Below are 22468 nucleotides of genomic sequence, written 5' to 3'. Positions count from 1 at the left end.
TTCTGTGGGTACTCGACTGTGTCCCTACAATTCTACATATAAGTAAACTTGTTGCGAGCACAAACCGTACTGGCCGGCCACAAAAAATATATGTTGGCATTGGCAGTAACCCCCGTTACATCATCAATTATTAATTTATTTGACGGATAAATGCGATGCCGTCTCTGTTAGTTTTGTTCGAATAGACGGAAAGGGCATCACATTTATCCGTCAACTAAAATTAATCAATGTATGGTGAGTAAGCCCGTAAGTGTCCTCACCTGCATCTTGAGCACCTGCCGCAGCAGCGCGGCATCAGCGTAGTAAACGCAGCGCAGGATGGCCTTGAGCGCCTGTGAGCGCACGGCCGGGCCCGCCGAGCTCCAGTACACCTCATGCAGCACGGCCAGCAAAGCGCGCACCAGCGACGGGCTGCAGCGCACCATCGCTATGCGCGGGTCTGCAGCCAAACAATACACTACTGTTGGAATGGATTGCTAATCGTACTGTGTAGTGGTTCAAGGTTGGTCGGTCGGGACCGACCGACTCGACTGCAAAGAATGAATTCGGACGGTCTGGCCTCTTGTTCGGCAATTTCTCGACGTTAATCAGATTATTTAGTCGGGTCTATTTCTTAGCTAGACAATCTCAAACCAAAAACCTTTAAAATGTATTTGACGAAATACCAGATTTATTGGTAACTGAATTTGAATACAGATATTAAAAACTCCACCTCATTCCTACGGGGCGTACTATATACCAAGTTTATATAGTAAGTCAAGGGTCTAGCAGCCCCGCAGCCCGGTCTGCGTTTTCTTAGTCAAAAATCGTATAGAAAACATTGCACAAGTTTATACGTTACCTCAAATACGTACAGTCACCAGAACGAATATCTGACACAACATAGCGTGCATAAATATCCGATACAAGTCTATTTCTAGGGCCAGTAGTACGTGTGATATATTTTTGCACGCTCCGCTGTGGCAGATATTAACTGGTGACTTTGCCGGACAAAACATGTACCAACTCTCGGAATAAACAGTGTGGAAAAATAAGTCGGGCCCTGGAGGGAAACCGCCTTAATTTCTTAGGTTGTCTCATTTTACTTAAAGGACTGCATTCAAAGATTTTCTAAAACCCGCTTGGCTCTCCCGGGACTCGCCCCAACTAAAATTAAAAAACAAACACTCACTATTTTAGTATACTAATCGATAGGATTTTTAATCAAGATAAAATGTCTCTAACAAACATTTGGTCTTAAGAATATAAATAATCGTAAAATCTAACATTTAATTTTATTTTATTATCAATTTGTTATACTTAAATTATTAAACTGATAAATTGTTCGAAATGAACAGTAAGTGTAATGTTCATATAAGAATTTCTGTACTAAATAGATATTCATGGATATCATGTATGGCAGACGAGAGTAAGACGAAATTTTTGTTAGAGAAATGTTATCCTGAATAATAATCCTATCGAATAGTATAATATAATAGCTAGCGTTTGTTTTTTTTAGTTTTAGTTGGTTCGAGTCCCGGGCGAGGCAAGCAAGTTTTAGAAAATCTTTGAATGCAGTTTTGTTTATTTTTAAAAACAAAGGAATGTCTCCTTTAAGTAAAATGAGGCAATTTAAGGATTTAAGGTAGTTTCCCTCCTTGGGCCCGACTTATTTTTCCACAGTGTATGTCTAGTTTACCTGGCGTGGCGCTGGCGGCGCTGGCGTGGTCGGCGGCGGGCGGCGCGGGCGTGACGCGCTGCACGGGGCGCGCCGTGCCCGTGTGGTCGTTGAGTTGCTGCATGGCCGTGAGGTCCACGGTGTAGGAGCGGCCCAGCGTCGTGAGGCACACCTCCTCTTCGCCGGCCGTCGCACCGGCTTCAAGCGCGCGGCATTCCGCCCACGAGTATGATCGCCATAAGCCTGAGATTGCGTTACATACTGCGTTATGACAGGGCAGGCCGGGTATTGTAACGAGGTGTCATACAGCTCGTTTCATCCTAACTCTTTGTACTGTCTGGTTTAGCACATATTCGAAAAAATAACAGTTAAATTCAAATTTCCTTTTCTAAATTCCACACCTGTTCAATTTACGTCAAGTAGCCATTCTATTCAGAGCCTCCGAGCTGAACACTTACCTTTCTTTATCCTAGATCCTATAAATCTCTTAAAACTCCATAACAAGCTCATAATTCTCTATCCGAAGCCCGTCCGAGCTTCGTATACTCCTATACGAAGGAAGGTTTTATAATTGTACAGTGCATTTTGTGAAGTTTCATAAGATCATTAGATAATAATACTACTGGACTTCACTGCTATTGATTTATATAAATAAAGAACTGGGCACGGAAACGTAAGTTGATTAACTATGTATTTTTATAATTGTTGATGCAGTGTCAAAGCATACCTTTTAGATACTTAAGACCGCGTCTGTTTGTCCGCAGGTGCCCTTTTATTATTATCTGCCCTATTCCTGTCTTCTTCCTTCATCCGAACAACTTCCCCGGACACCACCCCGTGATAATTCATTACCATTCCACGATTATTACCGCAACGGTAAGGCAGAAGCTGTTTACAGACAAGGCCAAAGCATTTGAGTGGTGTTTAAATGAAAATCAAGTGAGTTAGGTGATATTGGGGATCGCACACTAGTTAAAACAAGTTTTATCTCAGGTTGCGGTGCGTCACGCCACAGTAATGTATAATGCATTTAAACTTTACAATAGCAACTAAGTGGACAGGACAGCATAATTACGACATGTTTTTTTTTCGTAATGATTTACTAACAACAAGTATCTAAAATAGTCGCACAACAATTTGAATTGGTTCCGTGTAGTTCGTATACGTATTACATACCTATTGACTTTATAACTCAAATAATTTACAAGTTCAACCCGGTTTTTTTAATAAATGACGTTTTTGTTTTGCACTGACTAAGTGCCCTAAGCTTTTGAGTTGATTAAAACAAAAAAGGTATTTTTTTATAAGTTAGGGGGAAACGAGCAAACCTGGCAGAAAGCAATACAAGTGTAGGCACGTTTTTCGAAGTTCCCTAAAAGTTGATATAACTTCCATCCGCATATATTTATTGACGAATTCTAAAGTTAATGCTAGGTAATGTGGTTGTGTGTGTACCTCTGTCGTCGCGCCACTGCCAGTGGGCGGCGCGCTCGGCGGGCGCGGACCAGGGCCTGTCGAGGTGCGCGTCCACGGCGAAGATGCCGTCCGTCGGCAACCGCGGCATCAGCTCGCCGATCAGGCACGTGATCTCGTACAACTCCTGCGGCGAGCGCGGCAGCAGCTCAACTTGCTGTGGAACACCAGGGGACACATTCGTAAACAATCTCAAATTTAGATTTAGATTCGCACTCCCTGTTTCACCACTCATTCATATTTTTTATCTACACTCATATCGTAAAATTCGAATTATCAAACTCAAAACTAGTTTATATTTACATACTTTTTAAACACAATACCGAAATATAAAATAAAAAACACATTATAACACTTTTCTTCTAACGGAATAATGTTATAATACAATTTTTTTCACCATTACGATACAGAGCAAATCCAAAAAGTTTTGATTCCAATTTTCACTTGTCTGTGGCAGCGCCCGCTTTAGCGCAAGCGCGCACATGCGCAGTGATGTACTGGGTTTTAGCGCCATTCCATTCATACGTTTAGTTTTGTTGTACGAATTTTCGTGGGAAAATTTTGTTCTTGCTTAAAAATATCTGATATCAGTGAATGCGAAGAAAATTTGACTCATAATTTATTACCAGCAAAGTGAAGTGAAGGTGATTCATATCGGCTGTGAGGAAAGTAAAATACTACACGCACATTTTATAAGAGGTATATTAAGAATAATCAGTTAATATTTAAATCGAATGTTCGGCATTCAACCTTCAGTGTTGTACATAAGTTCTTTGGTCACGACGTGTGGCTAATCACAATGAAAATTAAACTTTCCGAACTTGGGGATGACAAAAAAAGTTCAGCTGAAAATCCTTCACAGGGGTATTCAGTAAATGTATACCCTATACTTAAATATTCCGGAATAATTTAAAGACACCGTGTAAAGCATGTTTCATTAGTAAAGACGATATCTTACATCAAACGTTGGAAAGGGTGGACGTGTTATAGAACAGTTACGAGTATACCAGTGGCTCTGTGAGTTATGTTATCGACCGGACCTCGTTATGTTATACGAAAGCCATTTGGCTGAAGCTGAGACGGAGGCGCTTCGCGCTCGTTCGTTCGATAACATTTTATATAGTCGAGACACACCTTAAGAATGGATTAACGAAGATTTCCATGGGAGCTAGAAGTATTACCAAAGACAAAGTATAGTAAAAGACCTGCAATCTCCATACAAAAGATAGTTCCTCGTTGCTTAGTACGAAAAATCGAACTTGAGTTCGTCAGATTTATTAAAAAGTGATTAAAACTAATTTCAGTGGAGACATTGCGCTATGTAAGCACGGTGGCAATAATGTTCAACTCTTTAGGTACCTCTATGAGTTTACTAGCCTTAGTTACGTTGTAGAACGAAATATCTAGATGGCGTTTATATATTCATTCGAGCGCCAAATGCCCTGGCCCTGGTCCTTGGTGATGCGACCCCAAACCCGATCTATTGTGGAAGACCGTTGATTGCCATAACCTAATAAAACTATTTACTTTATGCTGTGTGGAATAGCATTATTTAAAATTATTCACGATTTACGCGTGGGGGATACTATGGAGTACGATTTGGACCGCAATCTGACATGTAGCACTTCGCTTGGCAGTGCCGGTAAAGTGTCATTCTTGTTTTGCAAGGCAACGAATATTGAGTTTCGATTTAAATCTAATTAAATTATATTATATTAATAAATTCGAATTAAATCTAGTAAAAAACTCTGCCTGTGTTTATACCGGATTCCGGCAACCATGTTGTGAACCAATAGTACATTTGCTGAACCTAGACCACCGTACGCTCTGCATGTACGACGAGCTACACTTTTCTCTTCTTTGGTTTGGTCTCGGACACCAATACGACTCCTACGACGACAATATTTTTCTCCCTCAAAACGACTTGGTATGATTACGGACACTGATCATTCTGCATACCTACAACACAGACAACATTTATTGGTTACGCGGCCATTAAACAGAAACCAACATGTCTGCACTGCAAGAGTAAAAGTTTTCTGAACATCTCATATGAAATAAGGCTAATACCTACTGTAAAACTGTCACACTGACTGTACAAAAGAAGTTACAAGAGATTCTGATGTGATGGTTGTGCTGGGGCTTTAGAGGGATGTTCAGTGGTGAATATTCAGTAGTGAAGTTTTTAAGTTTAATAAAACTATTTTCGTTATTTATCAGTTTTTATTATTTCATTTTTAGGGTCCCGTACCCACAGCATGCCAACAGGACCCCATTACTAAGACTACGCTGTCGGTCTGTCTGTCACAGGGCTCTATCTCTTAAACCGTAATATGTTTCAACTTGAAAATTTCCCCGATTATGTATTGCTTTGGCCGCCAAGGAACCCAGTAGCACTATAGTCTCTACAACTAATACTACTACAACATTGGACTCTAGAAGGTCACAGAAGAAAGGGTTCTAAACATTTTTTGTGAAGTCGTAATAATGATGATGATGAATAAAAGAAGTAATAAGATGAACTCATAATTTCGTTTACTTTGTAAGTAGATTAGATTAATACGTAATTTACTCACAAAATTTTTTTTTATACGTAATTTGCTACATACTATGAATTCGATTTATATTTATTCATAATTTTATAACTGTGTTTCGTGGACTCATCCGCTCTCATTCCCTGTTTAAAAATATTCTACTCTACTCGTAGTTTCTGCTATGAAGTTCAAGCTTTTTCCATTCCAATTTTCATCAAATTTGGTGCAGTGCTTTAGTTGTGAATAGTTAACTGTTCTTATATGACTCAAGGTCATCACATTTTGATTCAAACTGGCAATTAAATCCTATTTAGTTTAATTGTGTTTTCCCATCGTTTTGTATATATTATTAATTTCTTCTGTACTTCTGTTGATTTAAATATACTGTATGGTGATAAGTGTGTATTTGACTATTTCATTTCGAATTAATATCCCATAGAATAAAATTTATTAAATGATTTCTAAATGCATTAAGTAAAAAGAGCCAATTTTCTTTCTGTCCATTCTTATATTGAACAGACTGTAGATTACGTGGGGCAAGTTTGCAGCGTAAGTTATGTTACTATACTTATTATATTTTGTTGAATTTACTGTACTAATTTGTCTCTGTTGTATTATATGGCAAAAAAAATTAAAAAATCGTAAAAAATAATGCAAAACAAACTTAAAACTAATAAGAAGCCATAAAATAGAAATTAAACCCGAAAATAAAATAAAAAATGTTTTCGTAACGTTTATGTCGATTGAGATTTGAACCCGTGGTCTCTGTTTTGACAGCAAACGATTATTTTTGAGACCAATCGTGACTTGACAAATGACTCGTAAATTCGGCTTCATATAGGTTTTGCTATAAAGCAAATTAGTTACAATGAGATGACCGAGATGTGATCGAGAGGCATCTGTCAAATGATTGAAGAGAAAAAAGTGAAACAGATATATGTGATGACATATAGTGACGACTTACATTTATTCTCAGAAAATATGCATCTGATAATTTTTTAAACCTGGGTTAATGATAACGTTTCTACACATTTTGACCATTGACCGAGCATACACGAGCGAACTAACACTAGAGGTTATTTGTTAGCAACAAGTCGCTTTCCTTTTTCAATAACGTGTGAAAAGGTTCTAGAATGCAGAAAATGTATTTCGCAAACATTATTCGCCAATACTGTACTCGTCAAATGAATTAATATACATTCGGTAAGAGCGTGAAAGCGACCAATGACATTTTAATGAACGATCCGAGGCTCGAGAACATAAAGTGTGTAGCTTGTTAACTTGCAATGACCGTGTAAATAAATAAATAAGTGATCCGTATCTTATTCTATCTGTCGAATTTCCAGTGGTCGGATTGACTTGGCATTTGGTAGGGATATATTGCATTTAGAATTACCGTTTTAAAAATTAAACTTATAGCTGACAACATTCTTTAAAAAATATTAAACTCTAGTTAGGAAAAAATAGACTATTGCAGAACAATTGCATTTGAAAATCAATTCTACCATGCATAATGCAAGTACGAAGCGATTCACCATCTAGCTTTGCTTTGTCCTTTAAATCAAAACAATGAATTGTGCAAACGCATACAATGAATTACAATGACAGAAAATGACGCAGATATTATGATAATTTATAGCACATAGTATAGTCAGCGTCAAATGATGCTGATCACTTTTGTACTTAAATTAAATCACGTATCAATTTTGTATGAGCATGTACTTACGACGCTGACTGTACAGACTGTATGAATATTTTAACGCAAGAAATCAAAATAGGTCACTTCTAGCAAGGAAAATGATAAGATTTATGTAATAGAACCGCGTGTACGTCAACAACTCGAATGACTGTTTGGATTAAGAGCAACATTATCATTTGTTATTCGGTACTCTATTTTACATGATTGTGCAAAGTAAATAATTAAGTGGCGATTGTTTTACTTATTTGTGACTTTTTAGTTAGGTTCACAAATCACCACGCAACAATTAAAAGTAAACACTGATGTAGTGCACGATGGTTTTCCATTTCCTTCCATTTCCATTTTTGCATGTTTTTCCTTTTTTTTCAATTTTTTTAGTCTTATCTCAAACGGAATAAAACGGCACCAAAAGTGTCAATCAATTATTACATTAAACGAATGACATTTTCGTAACCATTAATATGTAACTTTATTAATTGGTGTCTGATGTCGAAATGAAAAATGTACCGTTTTACAGTAAACTACAAAGACATGTATCCATTTCCAACCCAGCCGAGTATGAAAAGAGTTACGACAGTGGACTTTATGCACAATCCATGTTCATAAAAATTTTCTGCTCTAGAGCAGAAAAGTCCCGCTTTGTGCTGGGTATTTAGTGCGGTTATGATGAAATTAAAGCATAGTTAGAAGAAAAAACCTAATTATCTACACTCGTATACCATTAAGCCCCTATAATGCGTTTAAAATCGCAAATTACGATCAGGCGTTAAGCATTAAAACACTCGAGTGATGTTATTTTGAAATTCGCCTGTCGACTCGTTTCATAAACCCACACTCGTATTTTAATGCCCTTCATTATGTAACAGTCATATAAATTACTATAAACTACATTAGTAATGGGACATCGTACACAATGCGACACGCACGGCCATCGCCAAGTCAAGCCAAGTCATGACATGAAGTCGTCAGCAAATCAAATCGTAAAGGGGCTAGTCTACAAGCTGCTAGCGAACTCGCTGGCTTGTAGTTCGTAAACACCACGAGGCTATGGCATCGACGTTTAATTCCCGGATCACATTATTCCAGTAAAATCTTCCCAGTAGCATGACACTGCGGTGCTCAATCGATCTTGTGTAACTCGTTTGGATTGTGACCCCGTAATGTATCGCTCCTGGCACGATTTTACTGAAATAATGTAAACCGGGCGTAACGCGATAATTACCTCCTGGTGCAGCGTGGTGCCGGTGAGCAGACAGAGCAGAGTGTCGGCGATGGAGCGCTGGTGCAGCGCCAGCGCCAGCTGCGGGCATGCGGCGCACATCACCCACAGCAGCCGCAGCACCGTGATGAACGTGCCGCCCGAGATCAGCGCCGGCTGTACCACCAGCTGCGAACACAAACTCTTACATTTGTACTTCGCTTGGACTGTATACAGTCACCAGCACCAATATCTGATACAACAAGGCGTGCATAAATATCTGATACGACTCTATTTCTACGGCCGGTAGGACGAACCAGATATTTTCGCACGCTCCGCTGTGGCAGATATTAATGCAGGTGACTGTATAAGCGACCCACAGGTGGTTGACCTACAGTCCCACACGTATCAACTTATTCAGTAATTTTAAAAAGTAGATTAGAGATTTGTCTTCATTTTATCTAAATTGATGGGCGACGATTTATCACTTGATAAGCTTGGCCGATTTAATTTAAAGTAAGCTTGACCGAGGAGCTATATATGGCGTAAAATTAAGGAACTGTTTCACCACTCCTTGATTAATTTTACGAGACAATCTATGTATGTAGGCACAAAAACATCCCAATCATCACAGCAAAAGAAAGAAGCAATGTTGCCAGAGCAGAGGCCAGACCAAAGGGAGTTCACGTTCCGATACATGGCCCAACCAAGCAAACGGATGTTCGGCGTTCAACCTCCAGTGTTGTATATAAGCTTTTTGTACCCATTTTTTTTTCTACCCATTCAGAGATAGGCAAAGGAAACTTATTCCACGCAGCCATGCAAAGCTAAACTATTGCGCCACGATATGCTGTGAAGTTAGTACTGGGATTTTAGTCAGCCTGTGATAGTACGCAATTTGGCAGAAGAGTACGAGAGTACGTTAGACTACTAAATAGTACGTTCGTACTATTTCGTACCCGAATGGCAACGCTTTAAAGAAGTGAAGGAAAGGAAAAAAATAGCGATTATCAAATAGGCACATATACAACTCGACAGGACCCTGTCCAGGTATTTAATATGCAGGTCAGTGCTTAAAGAGCTTTACAGACTGCAATGCAGGATAATGAATGGATTTCTTTTCCCTGAATGGTAACACTGGCAGAGATCATAGATCGCTCGCTTTTGGCTTGAAATTGGAACTTGTGATTTTATTTTGCTTAATATAACAAAGGAGTAAAGTGGATGCTCTAGAGATGTGGTGCTGGAGAAGGATGCTTGGAATATCATGGACGGAGTTCCGCACCAACGCATCCATACTCCAGGAGCTTGGCATCACACAGCGTCTATCGACCATAGTACAGTCGCGCATACTGCAGTACTTTGGACATGTCTCCAGGCGGGATGGCGACTCCATAGAGCGGCTAGTCGTGCAGGGAAAGGTGGAGGGAACCAGGTCGCGCGGCAGATCACCTATGCGCTGGACTGATCAAGTGAAGGCCGCTGTAGGAAACGGCGTATCTGACTGTGCCAGACAGTCTGCCAACAGAAGGGTATGGCGGGAGATCGTACGGAGAGCTGTGTCCGCCTCTACCACCGACGCGGACGCCTCAATGTGACCACGACCACTCTGCCAAGAGCGACACGACAAAGAAGAAGAATATAACAAATGTGCACACCCAATATCATATTTTCTCAAGTTTTTCGCGATTCCCAAGGTCAAAGAATCGAATTGCTTTAATATTCCAGAGAAATAATGCGTGGGAGAAACGTGTCAAAATGGTGTTGTAGAGCGCCATCCTGCTCTGTCTCGTTTTTTTTTTCGTTCTGGAGGTTCATTTTTATATTATTATAAAAAAAAATATAAAAAGTGTAAACAAACCGATATCATAAAAATTCGATTTACTGAACCGATTAATTATTTTGCAATAGGTTCTCGGTCGGGTTAATGGCGTCTTTGTTTACACTTTTCATAAATTGGTTTGAAATACAATATAGTCAGTCGATAAAATTTCGTAAACATTTTGTTAACTACTTAACAATTTTAATAGGTATGAACCACTCAAAGTATCTAAGCATTTTTTTATCACAGTTAAATCAGAATAAAAATGACCCAAAGTAACAAAATTAAGTATTATAAAAGTCCTGTGAACATTTTAGAACGTGCTAATTAGTGTTCATGATTAGCACTATAATGGAGTTGTAAACCTTTACCTATTCCCCAAAGAGGCCCTAGTTTTATCACTGATTTATTCTCTAAGCATTACAGAAAGGCTCTCACGATGAGAAATCAGCTTTATGGTTGAAATGTAAAAGTGACGAGAAACGCTTTTTAGTTACCGCTTCACTACAACCAAATGTCATAATACCACGTTTCTAGTACGCCACAATGTCGCTCGCGCTCTTGTAGCTGTAGCAAAAGTGATTAAAGAGCGTGAATAATGCATGAGATGACAACAATTGTAATAATGGCACTATAAAAGGGTAAACCCCTTTGGTCTTACGACATTTCTTTAAAATAGAAGCACTTTATACTCACCAATTGTTGCAGATTAGTAAGCAGTTCTGGAGTGGCAATTTCCTGCAAGCGCGCCGGGTCTTGCTGGAAACTGTCCACGAGACGGGAGAACGCGAGACAAACGCATTCTACTGATTTTTTGTCCTGTTGAGTCAATCTACGCAAAAATATTGACATTTATTTTACTTGGAAAAAAACTGAAACATACTGATAAAATAATATTTATCAAGGTAAAAGTCTAAGACTGACCTATTGGCAAGAAGTTGCAGCGAGTCCCTCACGAGGTGGAATTCGTCCGGGGTAAGATTCTGGCAGCAATTGGCCGTGATGGAGAGCGCCGCTCGCTGCGCGTTGATTGAGAAGAAGTCCAAATAGGTCAGACAAGCAGACACGCCGCGCTACAAAAAAAGACATTGTTGAGAACGTACGTAAATGTAAAACTTTTATACAGAGAGCCAGGTCCGTTTCACGTATATTTGATTCAGCGACTAATAAATCTGCATCAACTATCAGACAAGAAAATTTATTTTTCAGGGTGGCAGTTCAGTTTTTCCAGCTACGGTTTCGCCAAGGATTTAGTTAAGATAAATGGGGTTGGTACAGTCGGCATCACACACACTTATGAATATAAGTAAAATAACGGTAATAGAATATGGTAGTGTTGTGTTTATGGGCAAGACAGATCCAACGTTTACGACAGGCTTGGGACACTCACCGCTTGCAGGATCGCCTTGGAGTGCCTGCGGGACAGCATGTCGAGCGCGGTGAGGCTCTGCTCGGCCACGTCCATGCAGGTGATGGCCTGGAGCTTGTCCAGGAAGGTGGGCACGGCGAGGGCCACAGTGCCGCTGCTGCGCGGCAGAGCTTCTAGCATGTATGTGAGCGCGCGGCACGCGTGATTCATCTGCATCGGGACAAAACTCTGCTATCACTATTATTCTAAGGTTAGACTAAATTTCTGGTGCCGCCCTCTACTATCTTTAGACACGCGCCCGAAAATCGCCTCATATCCTAGCTACTTTCCACGTGACTCGTATAGCTGTTGTCTATATCTATACTAATATTGTAAAGAGGAAAGCTTTGGATTTTTGGATGTTTGTTACGAATTAACTCAAAAACAACTGGACCGATTATAAAAAAAAAACACTATTAGAATGCTAAATTATTACAAAGCGCCAAATATTTATAAACAGAAAAAATCGGTCAGGTGCGAGTGCGAGCGACTCGCGCATGATAGGGTTCCGCACCTCCGTACAATGTTTTAAAAACAAAAAGTTCAGTAATAATTTTTTGTTAACAAGTTCTAATACAAGCTTTTTGCTGGCGGTACTTTTTGCCCCTGGTTACCAAAGTAGCTAGTCGTCAAGACGAATCAAATGAGACCAAAATCGATGCAGTCGTGTGATCGTGTCGTTTTATTACAGAGTTCCTATGACCAACATCTAACTTCATCATCAGATCAGCTCTACGTCATAATAATATTGCATTGTCATCGGATTTATACATGCATGCAAAATTTCAGCTCAATCGGTTGAAGATATCCACTTCAAATTTAAGTTAAAATATTAATTCCACCCGAACAAACATAACTAGTTACATTACATTACAAGTTAATAAAAACATATCACTCATATTTTTTTGTGTTTTTTATTGTAAGTATAATTTGAATTATACAGCGCATTGGTTTTACTGTAATGCTGTAATTTTTTATTGGCAAATAAATAAATACATAATAATAAATCACCAAAATGTAAGCACAGGTGCAATTACGATATATTAAAGAACAATTTTAAATTCTCATCCTCTTTGGCTGTCGACCTGTCGGAGGCTGAATAGCGCTTCAGACTCTTGCCATGCGCCGCAGCAGATAAAAAAATTAGCTGTCAGTTTGGTTCATGCGCGGGAAATTCAGTGGACTTCGTATGTTGTGTACTTAAATAATAAGAAGCACGACTAGTGTGAATAAATTTTAAACTGTACTATAAACCTTGTAAATAGTGTTAAATACTTAGTATGCCGTGGTGGCCTAGTGGTTTGACCTATCGCCTCTCAAACAGAGGGTCGTGGGGTTCAAACCCCAGCTCGCACCTCTGAGTTTTTCGAAATTCATGTGCGGAATTACATTTGAAATTTACCACGAGCTTTGCGGTGAAGGAAAACATCGTGAGGAAACCTGCACAAACCTGCGAAGGAATTCAATGGTGCGTGTGAAGTTCCCAATCCGCACTGGGCCCGCGTGGGAACTATGGCCCAAGCCCTCTTGTTCTGAGAGGAGGCCTGTGCCCAGCATTGGGACGTATATAGGCTGGGATGATGATGATGATGACTTAGTATGATTTTTTTAGTGTAAATTACAATAGGTAAACATAGTGATTATATGGTGTGGATTTGGCGAGCGCTTTATCAAAGTTGGCTTCATTGACGTTTGTGGTTCATAAATTGCTTTATTAATTTTGCACAAAAACGAATAAACCACACAATCAGAGTCACTTTATTATATTATCGAAGCTTTTATAAAACATCACTAAAATCGCAAACTTAAAAGGTAAATATTCAACCGAAATAGCTAGTCGTTGCTAGGCGACTCGGTCGCCTTAGCAACGGCTAATAACGTCTAGCAACCAAAAAACGCTGAAAAAAAACACGTTTCTTTTATGACGAGCCCCTGTAATTTGTAACTTTACTTTATTTTTAGTATTTGTTGTTATAGCGGCCACGGTAATACATAATCTGTGAAAATTTCAAGTGTCTAACTTTTACGGCTTAAGAGATAGAGCCCTGTGACAGACAGACAGCGGAGTCTCATAATAGGGTCCCGTTGGCACCCTTTAGGTACGGAACCCTAAAAATCAAGGTTCCGTACTAAAACTACAATAACTGTAACATACTGTAACTCAAAGTGTAAAAAAAGTTGCCAAAAACATCTTTCATCGCATGCGCTGTGGAAACTATTGATTATAGAACAAAAAAATGTTTTACGATATTAATGAATACATCAAGATCTATAAAAACAAAATTCGCGAAACCATATGTCCAACTATTGTAGTTATGTCACTATAACTACTTTTTTACATTTTAAAAGTTGACAGAAATGACGACTAAAATCAGACCATGTTATCTATACCTTTGTATTAACCCTTATCCAAATAAATATTTTTACATTCAAGACGGTTTTAATACGTGTACTTCTTTTGAATTATTCAAATCGGACATTTCATTCAAAAGATATTACGAAATTAAAAATATCAATCTAACCAAAAAATGCATTTACTCTACGTTGACGCGCCCCGGTTAGGTGCGGGTCGGATGTAGTTTTTGGGAAATTGAGCTGAAAAATGCGTGTGAAGTGCCCTTGATTAGAGGTAGTTGCTTTAAATATTCACAGAATATTTATTTGTATAAACGTACTTAAAAAATAAATAATTAAATTAAAATAAAATAAATATTTAAGGTGGGCTCCCATATAGCAAACGCGGTTTTAAAGTTTTACGTTTTGCCGTTTTATGCTAATGTCTAATGTTGTATAGGTACGAAACCCTTCGTACGAGAGTCCGACTCACAATTGGCCGTTTTTTTTACTTTGACCGTACGAAGCTGGGGCGGATCGCTAGTATTTTATTAATCGAAAATACAAACTGAAATATAGATCGATACACAGAAAAACCAGAAAAAGAGACCAGCGCTTGGAATCGAACCCAGGTCCTCAGGATTCCGTGCCGCGTGCCATACCCCTACACCACCATTGGACAATCGGAATCGGAATGCTGAGGACCTGGGTTAAATTCTCAGCGCTGGTCTCTTTTTCTGGTTTTTCTGTGTATCTATATTTCAGTTTGTATTTTCGATGTGGATTTTACGGGATGACCGTAAAACTAACATGGAATTGAACTAAAAAAAATACAAAAAGACTCTAAAAACCAATCTTAATTCGTATTTTATATATATTTTAGTATACATTTTTCGATGATGTTATAATAATAAACATAGTATAAAACAAATATAGGTATATAGTTAACTTTCTGTTTTATTACGAATAAGGATCTAACGCTCAATGAACTATCATTAACTAACATTGAACTTTGATACATATTAGGACTGATAATCTTTTTTTTTTTTTTATTACTTGTACATAACATTTTATACAATAAATATAGTCAGGGTCGTCGTCATCGAAACCAATATATATAGAGGACTGATAAGCACTTACTATTGCAAACAACAAGAGCAAACGAACATTGTAAATCACATCGACGGCCTTAGCGCATACATCCGATAGTTCGCCAAAAGGCGTGATGTTTTTGTTTGTAGTAAATTGAGCAAGGTAGTCGATCACCAACTCACCATATCGAAGTTGTGTTCGGCGGCGAGCAGGTTGACGAGCGCGGGCACGACCTGTCGCACCGGGAAGCCGGCGAGCGTGTCCTCGTTGCCCATGACGAGCAGCTGGCACATTTCGATCACGGCCTGCAGCTGCTGCCCCTCGTCGCCCGTCGCCTGCAGCCCCGCCAGCAGCTGCGCCGCCTTCGACGCCGCTACGCACACAAACATTCACATTATCGGACTGAGCTGAAGGTGCTTATTTTTACCGCATCACTTACTTCATTCAACAACTTTTTCATCCTTTTAAATTGTAGTTCCACGTGTATATTCTCAACCCGTTTCGCCATTTCATTATCAAATTACAAGCTCACCAAAGATAAATTGAATGAGTGGAATTAGTTACCTGAGTTAGCGGTGACCGTTCTGTGCAACAGATGTTGCATGCGCGGTCCTAGTGCGCCGAGCAGATGCGGCGGCAGGCCGCGCGCCTCCAGCAGCGCCTGCAGGCGGCCGACCTCGCCCTCCTCGGAGGAGGACTCCTCGGCCGCGGCCGCGGCCGCCGCACCGCCGCTCGCGCCCGCCAGTCCCCCGCCCGCTCCACCGCCACCGCCGCCACACTCTTCAGCTGATGACGACGCTACACAACACACAGAACCCATTTTCACGTTTACTTATACCATATCAAAAATAGAATTTGTTTATATGTTTTATTATATGATCACGGCAACCGTGCAGTCGCCCGAATCGCCAAAAGTGACTGTTATTTTTCGATAGGCACATTCGATGACAGAGGACCAGTACATTAGTCTCATAATTTAATGAGTAAGTACTTCCAACTTTCACTACTAATTATAAAATACATTGTACTATCATTCGATTCTCATTACTGTCTATTATAATATTTTTCACCTATGATGATTTCTGTGACGTTTCGAGTTTGAGACAGTTTTAGAGATGTGCCATTTATCGAGTGAACTATCGATTGCTCTAAGAGTTACTAGTGCCTATTGTTGGAGAAGTTGCATTGTTTTTTAAAAAATAATATTTTTCTAGTTTTCCGCCCACCGGGCCACGGTTTTCTCTTCTCGCTCGAAATAATCCCTCAAACTAATTACAAACTCCTGACTCTGGGAGTTCAAAACAGTCTTTTAAGACCGTTCAACTTTGCCAAAAAATAACATCAAACTACGAGAAACAGTAACAAAAGTCATCAATAATAATAACATAAATGAACAATATTGAATACAATGAAAAGAAAATGCAACGGAAACTCAACACGTATACAAGGCAGACGCATTCGTACTGACAGTGATACTGACAAGCATTGGCCACAAGAGGCACAAGATGGCTGCAGCCGCGTTCCAAATAGCCGCGTTTACAAAATCTTGCAAGTTTTGTTTAAAATTTTAAAAGATCTTAGTGTTCATTGTTATTGAATAATGAACCGCGATAATTACCCATAATGTTGTGTCACGTCACTACTCTGTTCCATTCCACCCATTGCGTCAATAAAAAAAAAAACTATCGTATTCGATGGATTTTATTTAATGGACACTGATATTGCTATATTTTTAAAAAGCACAATTTCTTTTTATTATTTTGCATCAAAATAGAAATTATTTTAAATAATATTCTGCGAACATAGTATGCGTAATTCGGAATAATTTCAAGTGTCACAGAACTCATAATGTGAAAAATACAATAGTTCCGTGTGTAAGTACCTATTGTGATATAGTATCGGTGGCAAATATTAACATAAATATTGTTTACCTTTGCTCTTTGGCTTGGCGTCATCAGATGCGTTATTAGGCATCGAAACGGCAGAAGCTGATGGCGGCGGTGTATTCGAAGTGGATGCGACGGCACCCTGTTTCACAAAAATAAAAATACATATACACACATTTCAAATAAACATACGGTATAGCAGTTTACCTACCGTGTTTAATGGCTGCGGGTGGGAGCGGCTCGACGCACCACCGGTACTCGCACAGGAACCCAGACTGTTTTTGCCTGATAGAAGAAAATACAGATTTTATTCATACTTGTACGTAAGACGAATAAATATTTATTCTTCATGCATGAATGGTACTGATAAGTGTTATTTTGTTATTTGGTAGTTGTTTAAATGACCTCGTTTGTCTCGTCGCGTGGACGCCGGCTGCGGCTGCGGCATGTCGCGAGCCCGCGCCCGCTGAGTGCCCGCCGCGCTCCCGCCTGCGCCCTCGTTGCTTGTCACCTGCGACCACATTTACTTTTACCAACATACATTAGCTATATCCCAAATTACCTAATAAAGCGCAGGCAAACAGAGAGGAATTATTTCATGTAAACGCACGTGTACTGATTTTTAATTGCTATCCGAAAATACGCTTATACAATATTGCTTACCCTGAGTTTCACCAAGTTACTTACGCTGACCAATATCAAACCAGCTGTCAAATCTCCGGTCAAGTAAATTTCCGGAAGCCAAAGGTTTGACATTGCTTATCGTTATACTCGTAGTAACTTGGTGCAAAACAAACTTAGCCAGTAGGTAATATTATGACAGACAATACGCCTACTATGTAGTTAGAATATTAGCTTTGGTGAATAAGGTATTTGACAACTCCTGATTTTGCCATATCTTAATATTATTATGAAAATATAGATATACAGACAGTGTTAGCGAAGAGAAAATTTAAATCGGTTGAAAATTGGATTTATAGTGATTTTTTGAAAAATCTATATACCTGTCTCTTTCTCAAACGCTTTTCTCTATGCAGCAAGTATGGCGGTACTGGCGTGTGACGTCACATGCCAGTATGTCTTTCTCTGTCTAATCTTGAATTTAAACCCTTATAACTTTGTTATTTCTAAAGGTAGCTTAAAAATTGTTTTTCTATTCGATAACAGGCATTGTGTAGTTTTAATTTATAAAACATATATAAAATAGTCAAATACCGTATTGACGTGTATTATATTAATGTACAAATAATAAATGCAACTTGAGTTCGTTTTGATTGTTATAAGTTTGACCGCTATGTGTGTCTGTGTATCTGTTTGTGTCTGTGTGTGTGCGTGCGCGTGTGCGTGTGTGCGTGTGCGTGTGCGTGTGCGTGTGCGTGTGCGTATGCGTATGCGTGTGCGTGTGTGTGTGTGTGTAATCAGGTTTTCTAGCGATGGTTCGTAGACATGTTTCATCAAAATCGGTTAACTTAAACACTTTGAAGTGACAAAGTCAGGGGTTTTCCAACTTTTTGTTTGTAAGGCTAGGTTATTTATAATCTGTTGTTTTTGTTTACGTTCAATGTTCATTGTATTGGTAGGTATTTTTATAGTGGAAATAAATGTATATTGTTACTCCCATACACGTAAAGTGGGGATGATTTTTTTTTCTCGACCGTCCCTATAATGTGGGATATCGTTGGATAGGTAAACATTTCAAAAAATTCAGGATGGTAGCTAGAAAGTATATCAAATTTACAAAGAAAATTATAACGGCTAAGATTGCTTGTAAAATATACCTAAACTTGGAAGATTCCGTACACAATACGAACCCCCCAGAAAAATATTACTTTATTTTTTCGTATTGGCTACGGGACGCTATCTTGGGCGTGTCCGACACGCTCTTGGCCGGTATTTCTTTTTTCACCAAAATGCACTTGATTTTAATATTTAACTTTCATTTGTAAAATCTTTGTCAAAATCTGTCATTTTTTCTTGAATGAAACATGTACATTATATGTATTAGCATAGACTAGCGTAGAGATGGTGGAAAATTAGACATTTCATATAAAATCGATTAATGCTAGACTGAATAAGCGATTTCTATTTACTTACCTTAAAATTAAAAAATAGTTACTGCTTTTATAATTGAATAAACAGTCTTTGGAATTAAATCAAGTATTGTAAATAATGAAATGGCCAAAAATACTTTGATCTATTAAATTGATAAAAAAAATCGATTTACTGAACAGATTAATTATTTTGCAATAGTTTCTAAGTTTTCACATGTCTGTGGTCGGGTTAATGGAGTCTTTGTTTACTTACACTTTATATAAATTGGATGGAAATAAAATATAGTACACAAGTTTATACTAATGCAGTTATTAGAACAAAACACTTAAACTTACTTGAGCATTGCTTTACCTGTCTCTTAGATGATGTGTCTTGTCTGTGGCGCTGAGAAGTATTGCTTCTCCTCGTCAGACAAGCACCCAGGGCAGCACCCGTCGCAGCAGCGATGCTCTAATTAACCATACATCATTTTATCATCAAAAGGTAAACTTAGTTTGTCTGTTCGTATACTAGATGTTATCTCTAGTAAGTAATATTGAACCAATAAAAAAAAACGTTTGACTAATTATTAGTAAACTAAAAGTTAGCAACTAATACAATGCTACCCTCAGTATTGGGCAATATGTAGCCTAATTACAGATTACTGATTGCGGTTAAATTTTGTATTTAGTAATCTCAGCAACAGATTACAAAAAGTAACCGTAAAATGTAGTTAACATTTTACGGTTTGCAAGTTGTATTTGACTGAATTTCTTCAGTGATCGCAAAACAAAACAAATTATTCTGCAAACTAAAGTAGTTAGTAGTTATAACTTATGTAACCTGATTAATGTAGTTAGGTTACATGTACTTAAGGTTAGTTAGGTTACTTAACAACTTGTAATCTTAACTACTTGTAGTAAACTACATGTAATCGTTATCTGTAATCAGATTTAAAAATGTAGTTAACTACGCATTACACTGGCTACCCCAGCTTATAGTTAATATTCGTATTGAAGGAGACTACTTTCGTTCACTGTTAAAGTGTGCCTTTCTGCCTTACTCAAACCCGAAACACCTAGGCTACAGTCGGAAGCATTTTCTTACCGCTAAGCTAACAAGGAAGGGTACCCAACTGTCCGACTCCGATTTGATTTATTTTGATATATATTATAGAGTAGTCTAAAATAACGGACACGTATTTTTTTTTAGCTGCCCAAACTCAACCTGTTTGGAGAAAATGTCCTTCTAAGTACTGAAAATTGACCAAACCTTCTGATTTCTGTTGAGAGATTTGTTCAAGAAAATTGATGATTTTACTGGTTTGTTATATTTGAACAAGAAAATTGGATTTTGTCATTTCACTGAAAATTCTTTATATGTTGAGAGATACAAATGAAAAAATAATGGAGGCATTATTTTGTCATGTTCTCAACTGAAAATTGATTAAACCTTCTTAATTTCTGTTGAGAGATACAAATGGTGAACAAACAGGTTGAGTTTGGGCAGCTAAAAAAAAATACGTGTCCGTTATTTTAGACTACTCTATAATATATAACAAAATAAATCAAATCGGAGTCGGACAGTTGGGTACCCTTCCTTGTATGTCTATTCTATCAAACTACCAATTATCACTTTGCACTGTTTATTCATAGGAATTAAATACAAACAGAGAGGCAGTTGAGAGTTTACTGTACGGATAGAACTATTTGTCATATAGTCAAGTCTTTATTTTGCCGCACGCTTAAACGGTTGGTCAAATAATAACAGACAACATTTCGTTAATTCGAAATTTTCGAAATGTAATAAAAACATAGTTACGAAGTAAGAAAATTAAATAGTTAATAAATAACATTTTTCCCACTTGTTTTTCTTTGTGGCAACTTACCCTGAATTTAACTTCCAGCAACACTGATTAACAAGGCTTTACTAGATGAAGGAAATGAAAGAAATAAAAATGATATTTCTCTAAATTATTTGATCACACGATAACTGGTATGTGAACACTTCCGCAGAAAAAAAGACAGAACAATTTCTTAAATGATTGAATTAGGAATAATTTACAATATGCAGTCGCTCCAAGTATTTTTAACATGTGTCTGTCAAATGGGGGTACGTTATTTTATTAAACTTAAATGTCAATAGCCAATGAAGCTACCCCAAATATAAATAAATATACAAACTTATGAAGCCAAGGTTATTTAGTGACTACCTCCTTTAATTTTTTAACATTATCATGTTTATACAAAAAGAAGCTCAGTGAATTATGATTTATTGACTGACATAAGAACGCACAAAACTACTGGGGACAGGAAGGAATTTTGCACGGGACTTCCCTTTCATAAGTAGACGAACACTAAGGATGGGTTTTTAGAAATTCATCTCCTAAGGGCTAACAAATAATAGTACATTGTGTCTTAAGGGCGGTAAATGAGGAATTACGAACGAGATTCTATTAGGAGCCCGAAGTCGAAGACTGAGGGCTTTAATGAGTCGATGTTCGTAATTCTAGTACCGCCCGTGCGACATACAATGTTTTTCATCACATTTGCGAGTAAAATTGTATATTTATAAAAGAAAAACCAATATTTTTTCAGAAATTGTCGATACCGCTGAACACGCTCTTAGCAGCGCCAGCTTCGCGCCATGTGCATCCGCAGCATGTGCCCGACCAGCACGCCAGCACGAGCAGCACGCCATGCAGTAACAAACTCATTTACCGACCTTGGGCTTCATGACAAGAAAATTAGTATGGGCAAGGACTCATTTACCGACCACGGGTTTCATGACGAGCACATTAAGGTCGAGGGTTTTATTTGGGGGGTTGCAAGCAAGGTAGCCTGCATGTTACGACACTGTTTATGAGCAAGAGTGATGAAAAGTATATTCTGTGCTATTTTTGATCTCCGTTAACTTTGTGGGAACATTCAACAGGTCAAATAAAGTAATTTTTTCTAAAACACTAGTGGCCAACTCTTACTGTTTAGAGACAATCAAAAATTCAGATAAGTAATTATGAGCCGTAAAACAGAGTAAAATATTTTAATTTAAGTTGCAATACTTTCTAAAGTTCGTAAAAAAAGTGTTTTTGATTCATAAATATTTATTTAGCAAAAGAAGGTTCAAAGAGTCAGTTTTTACAAGCTTTTATTTAGTTTCACCTGTCCCGTTGTCGGTCTGTACTGTAGTTCTGTAGCCAAATCTTGCAAGTAAAATTTAACCAACTTCCAGTAGTCAGATTGACTTGAAATTTGGAATACTTATGTAAATTGAGTGACAACACAATATTCTCCGCAGGAAGGAACTCTCAAATGTAGTTTAGGTGACAATGCAA

At 38.3% G+C, this 22468-nt stretch overlaps 1 protein-coding gene across 6 annotated transcripts in view; it reads right to left on the bottom strand.

The window, feature by feature from the left end:
* Positions 1 to 22468, bottom strand: part of ctrip (E3 ubiquitin-protein ligase ctrip) — a 92754-nt gene that overhangs the window by 23913 nt on the left and 46373 nt on the right. For 5 of the 6 annotated variants that reach the window (XM_074090249.1, XM_074090274.1, XM_074090264.1 and 2 more), the window contains exons 6-18: positions 19507 to 19605; positions 17509 to 17614; positions 17315 to 17388; positions 17149 to 17245; positions 15782 to 16015; positions 15400 to 15590; positions 11774 to 11962; positions 11308 to 11456; positions 11080 to 11215; positions 8586 to 8750; positions 3113 to 3287; positions 1679 to 1900; positions 261 to 439 (exon numbers count right to left, since the gene is read on the bottom strand). In XM_074090249.1, coding sequence (XP_073946350.1) covers positions 261 to 439; positions 1679 to 1900; positions 3113 to 3287; positions 8586 to 8750; positions 11080 to 11215; positions 11308 to 11456; positions 11774 to 11962; positions 15400 to 15590; positions 15782 to 16015; positions 17149 to 17245; positions 17315 to 17388; positions 17509 to 17614; positions 19507 to 19605 — 2016 coding nt within the window. Of the gene's footprint in view, positions 1 to 260; positions 440 to 1678; positions 1901 to 3112; positions 3288 to 8585; positions 8751 to 11079; positions 11216 to 11307; positions 11457 to 11773; positions 11963 to 15399; positions 15591 to 15781; positions 16016 to 17148; positions 17246 to 17314; positions 17389 to 17508; positions 17615 to 19506; positions 19606 to 21022; positions 21233 to 22468 lie in introns of those variants that run through there. The other variant, XM_074090293.1, reaches the window with a different exon arrangement.

Source organism: Choristoneura fumiferana, chromosome Z (genome assembly GCF_025370935.1).
Source record: "Choristoneura fumiferana chromosome Z, NRCan_CFum_1, whole genome shotgun sequence".
NCBI classification, from domain to species: Eukaryota; Metazoa; Arthropoda; class Insecta; order Lepidoptera; family Tortricidae; genus Choristoneura; species Choristoneura fumiferana.
This window is presented reverse-complemented; position numbering and strand designations above follow the sequence as displayed.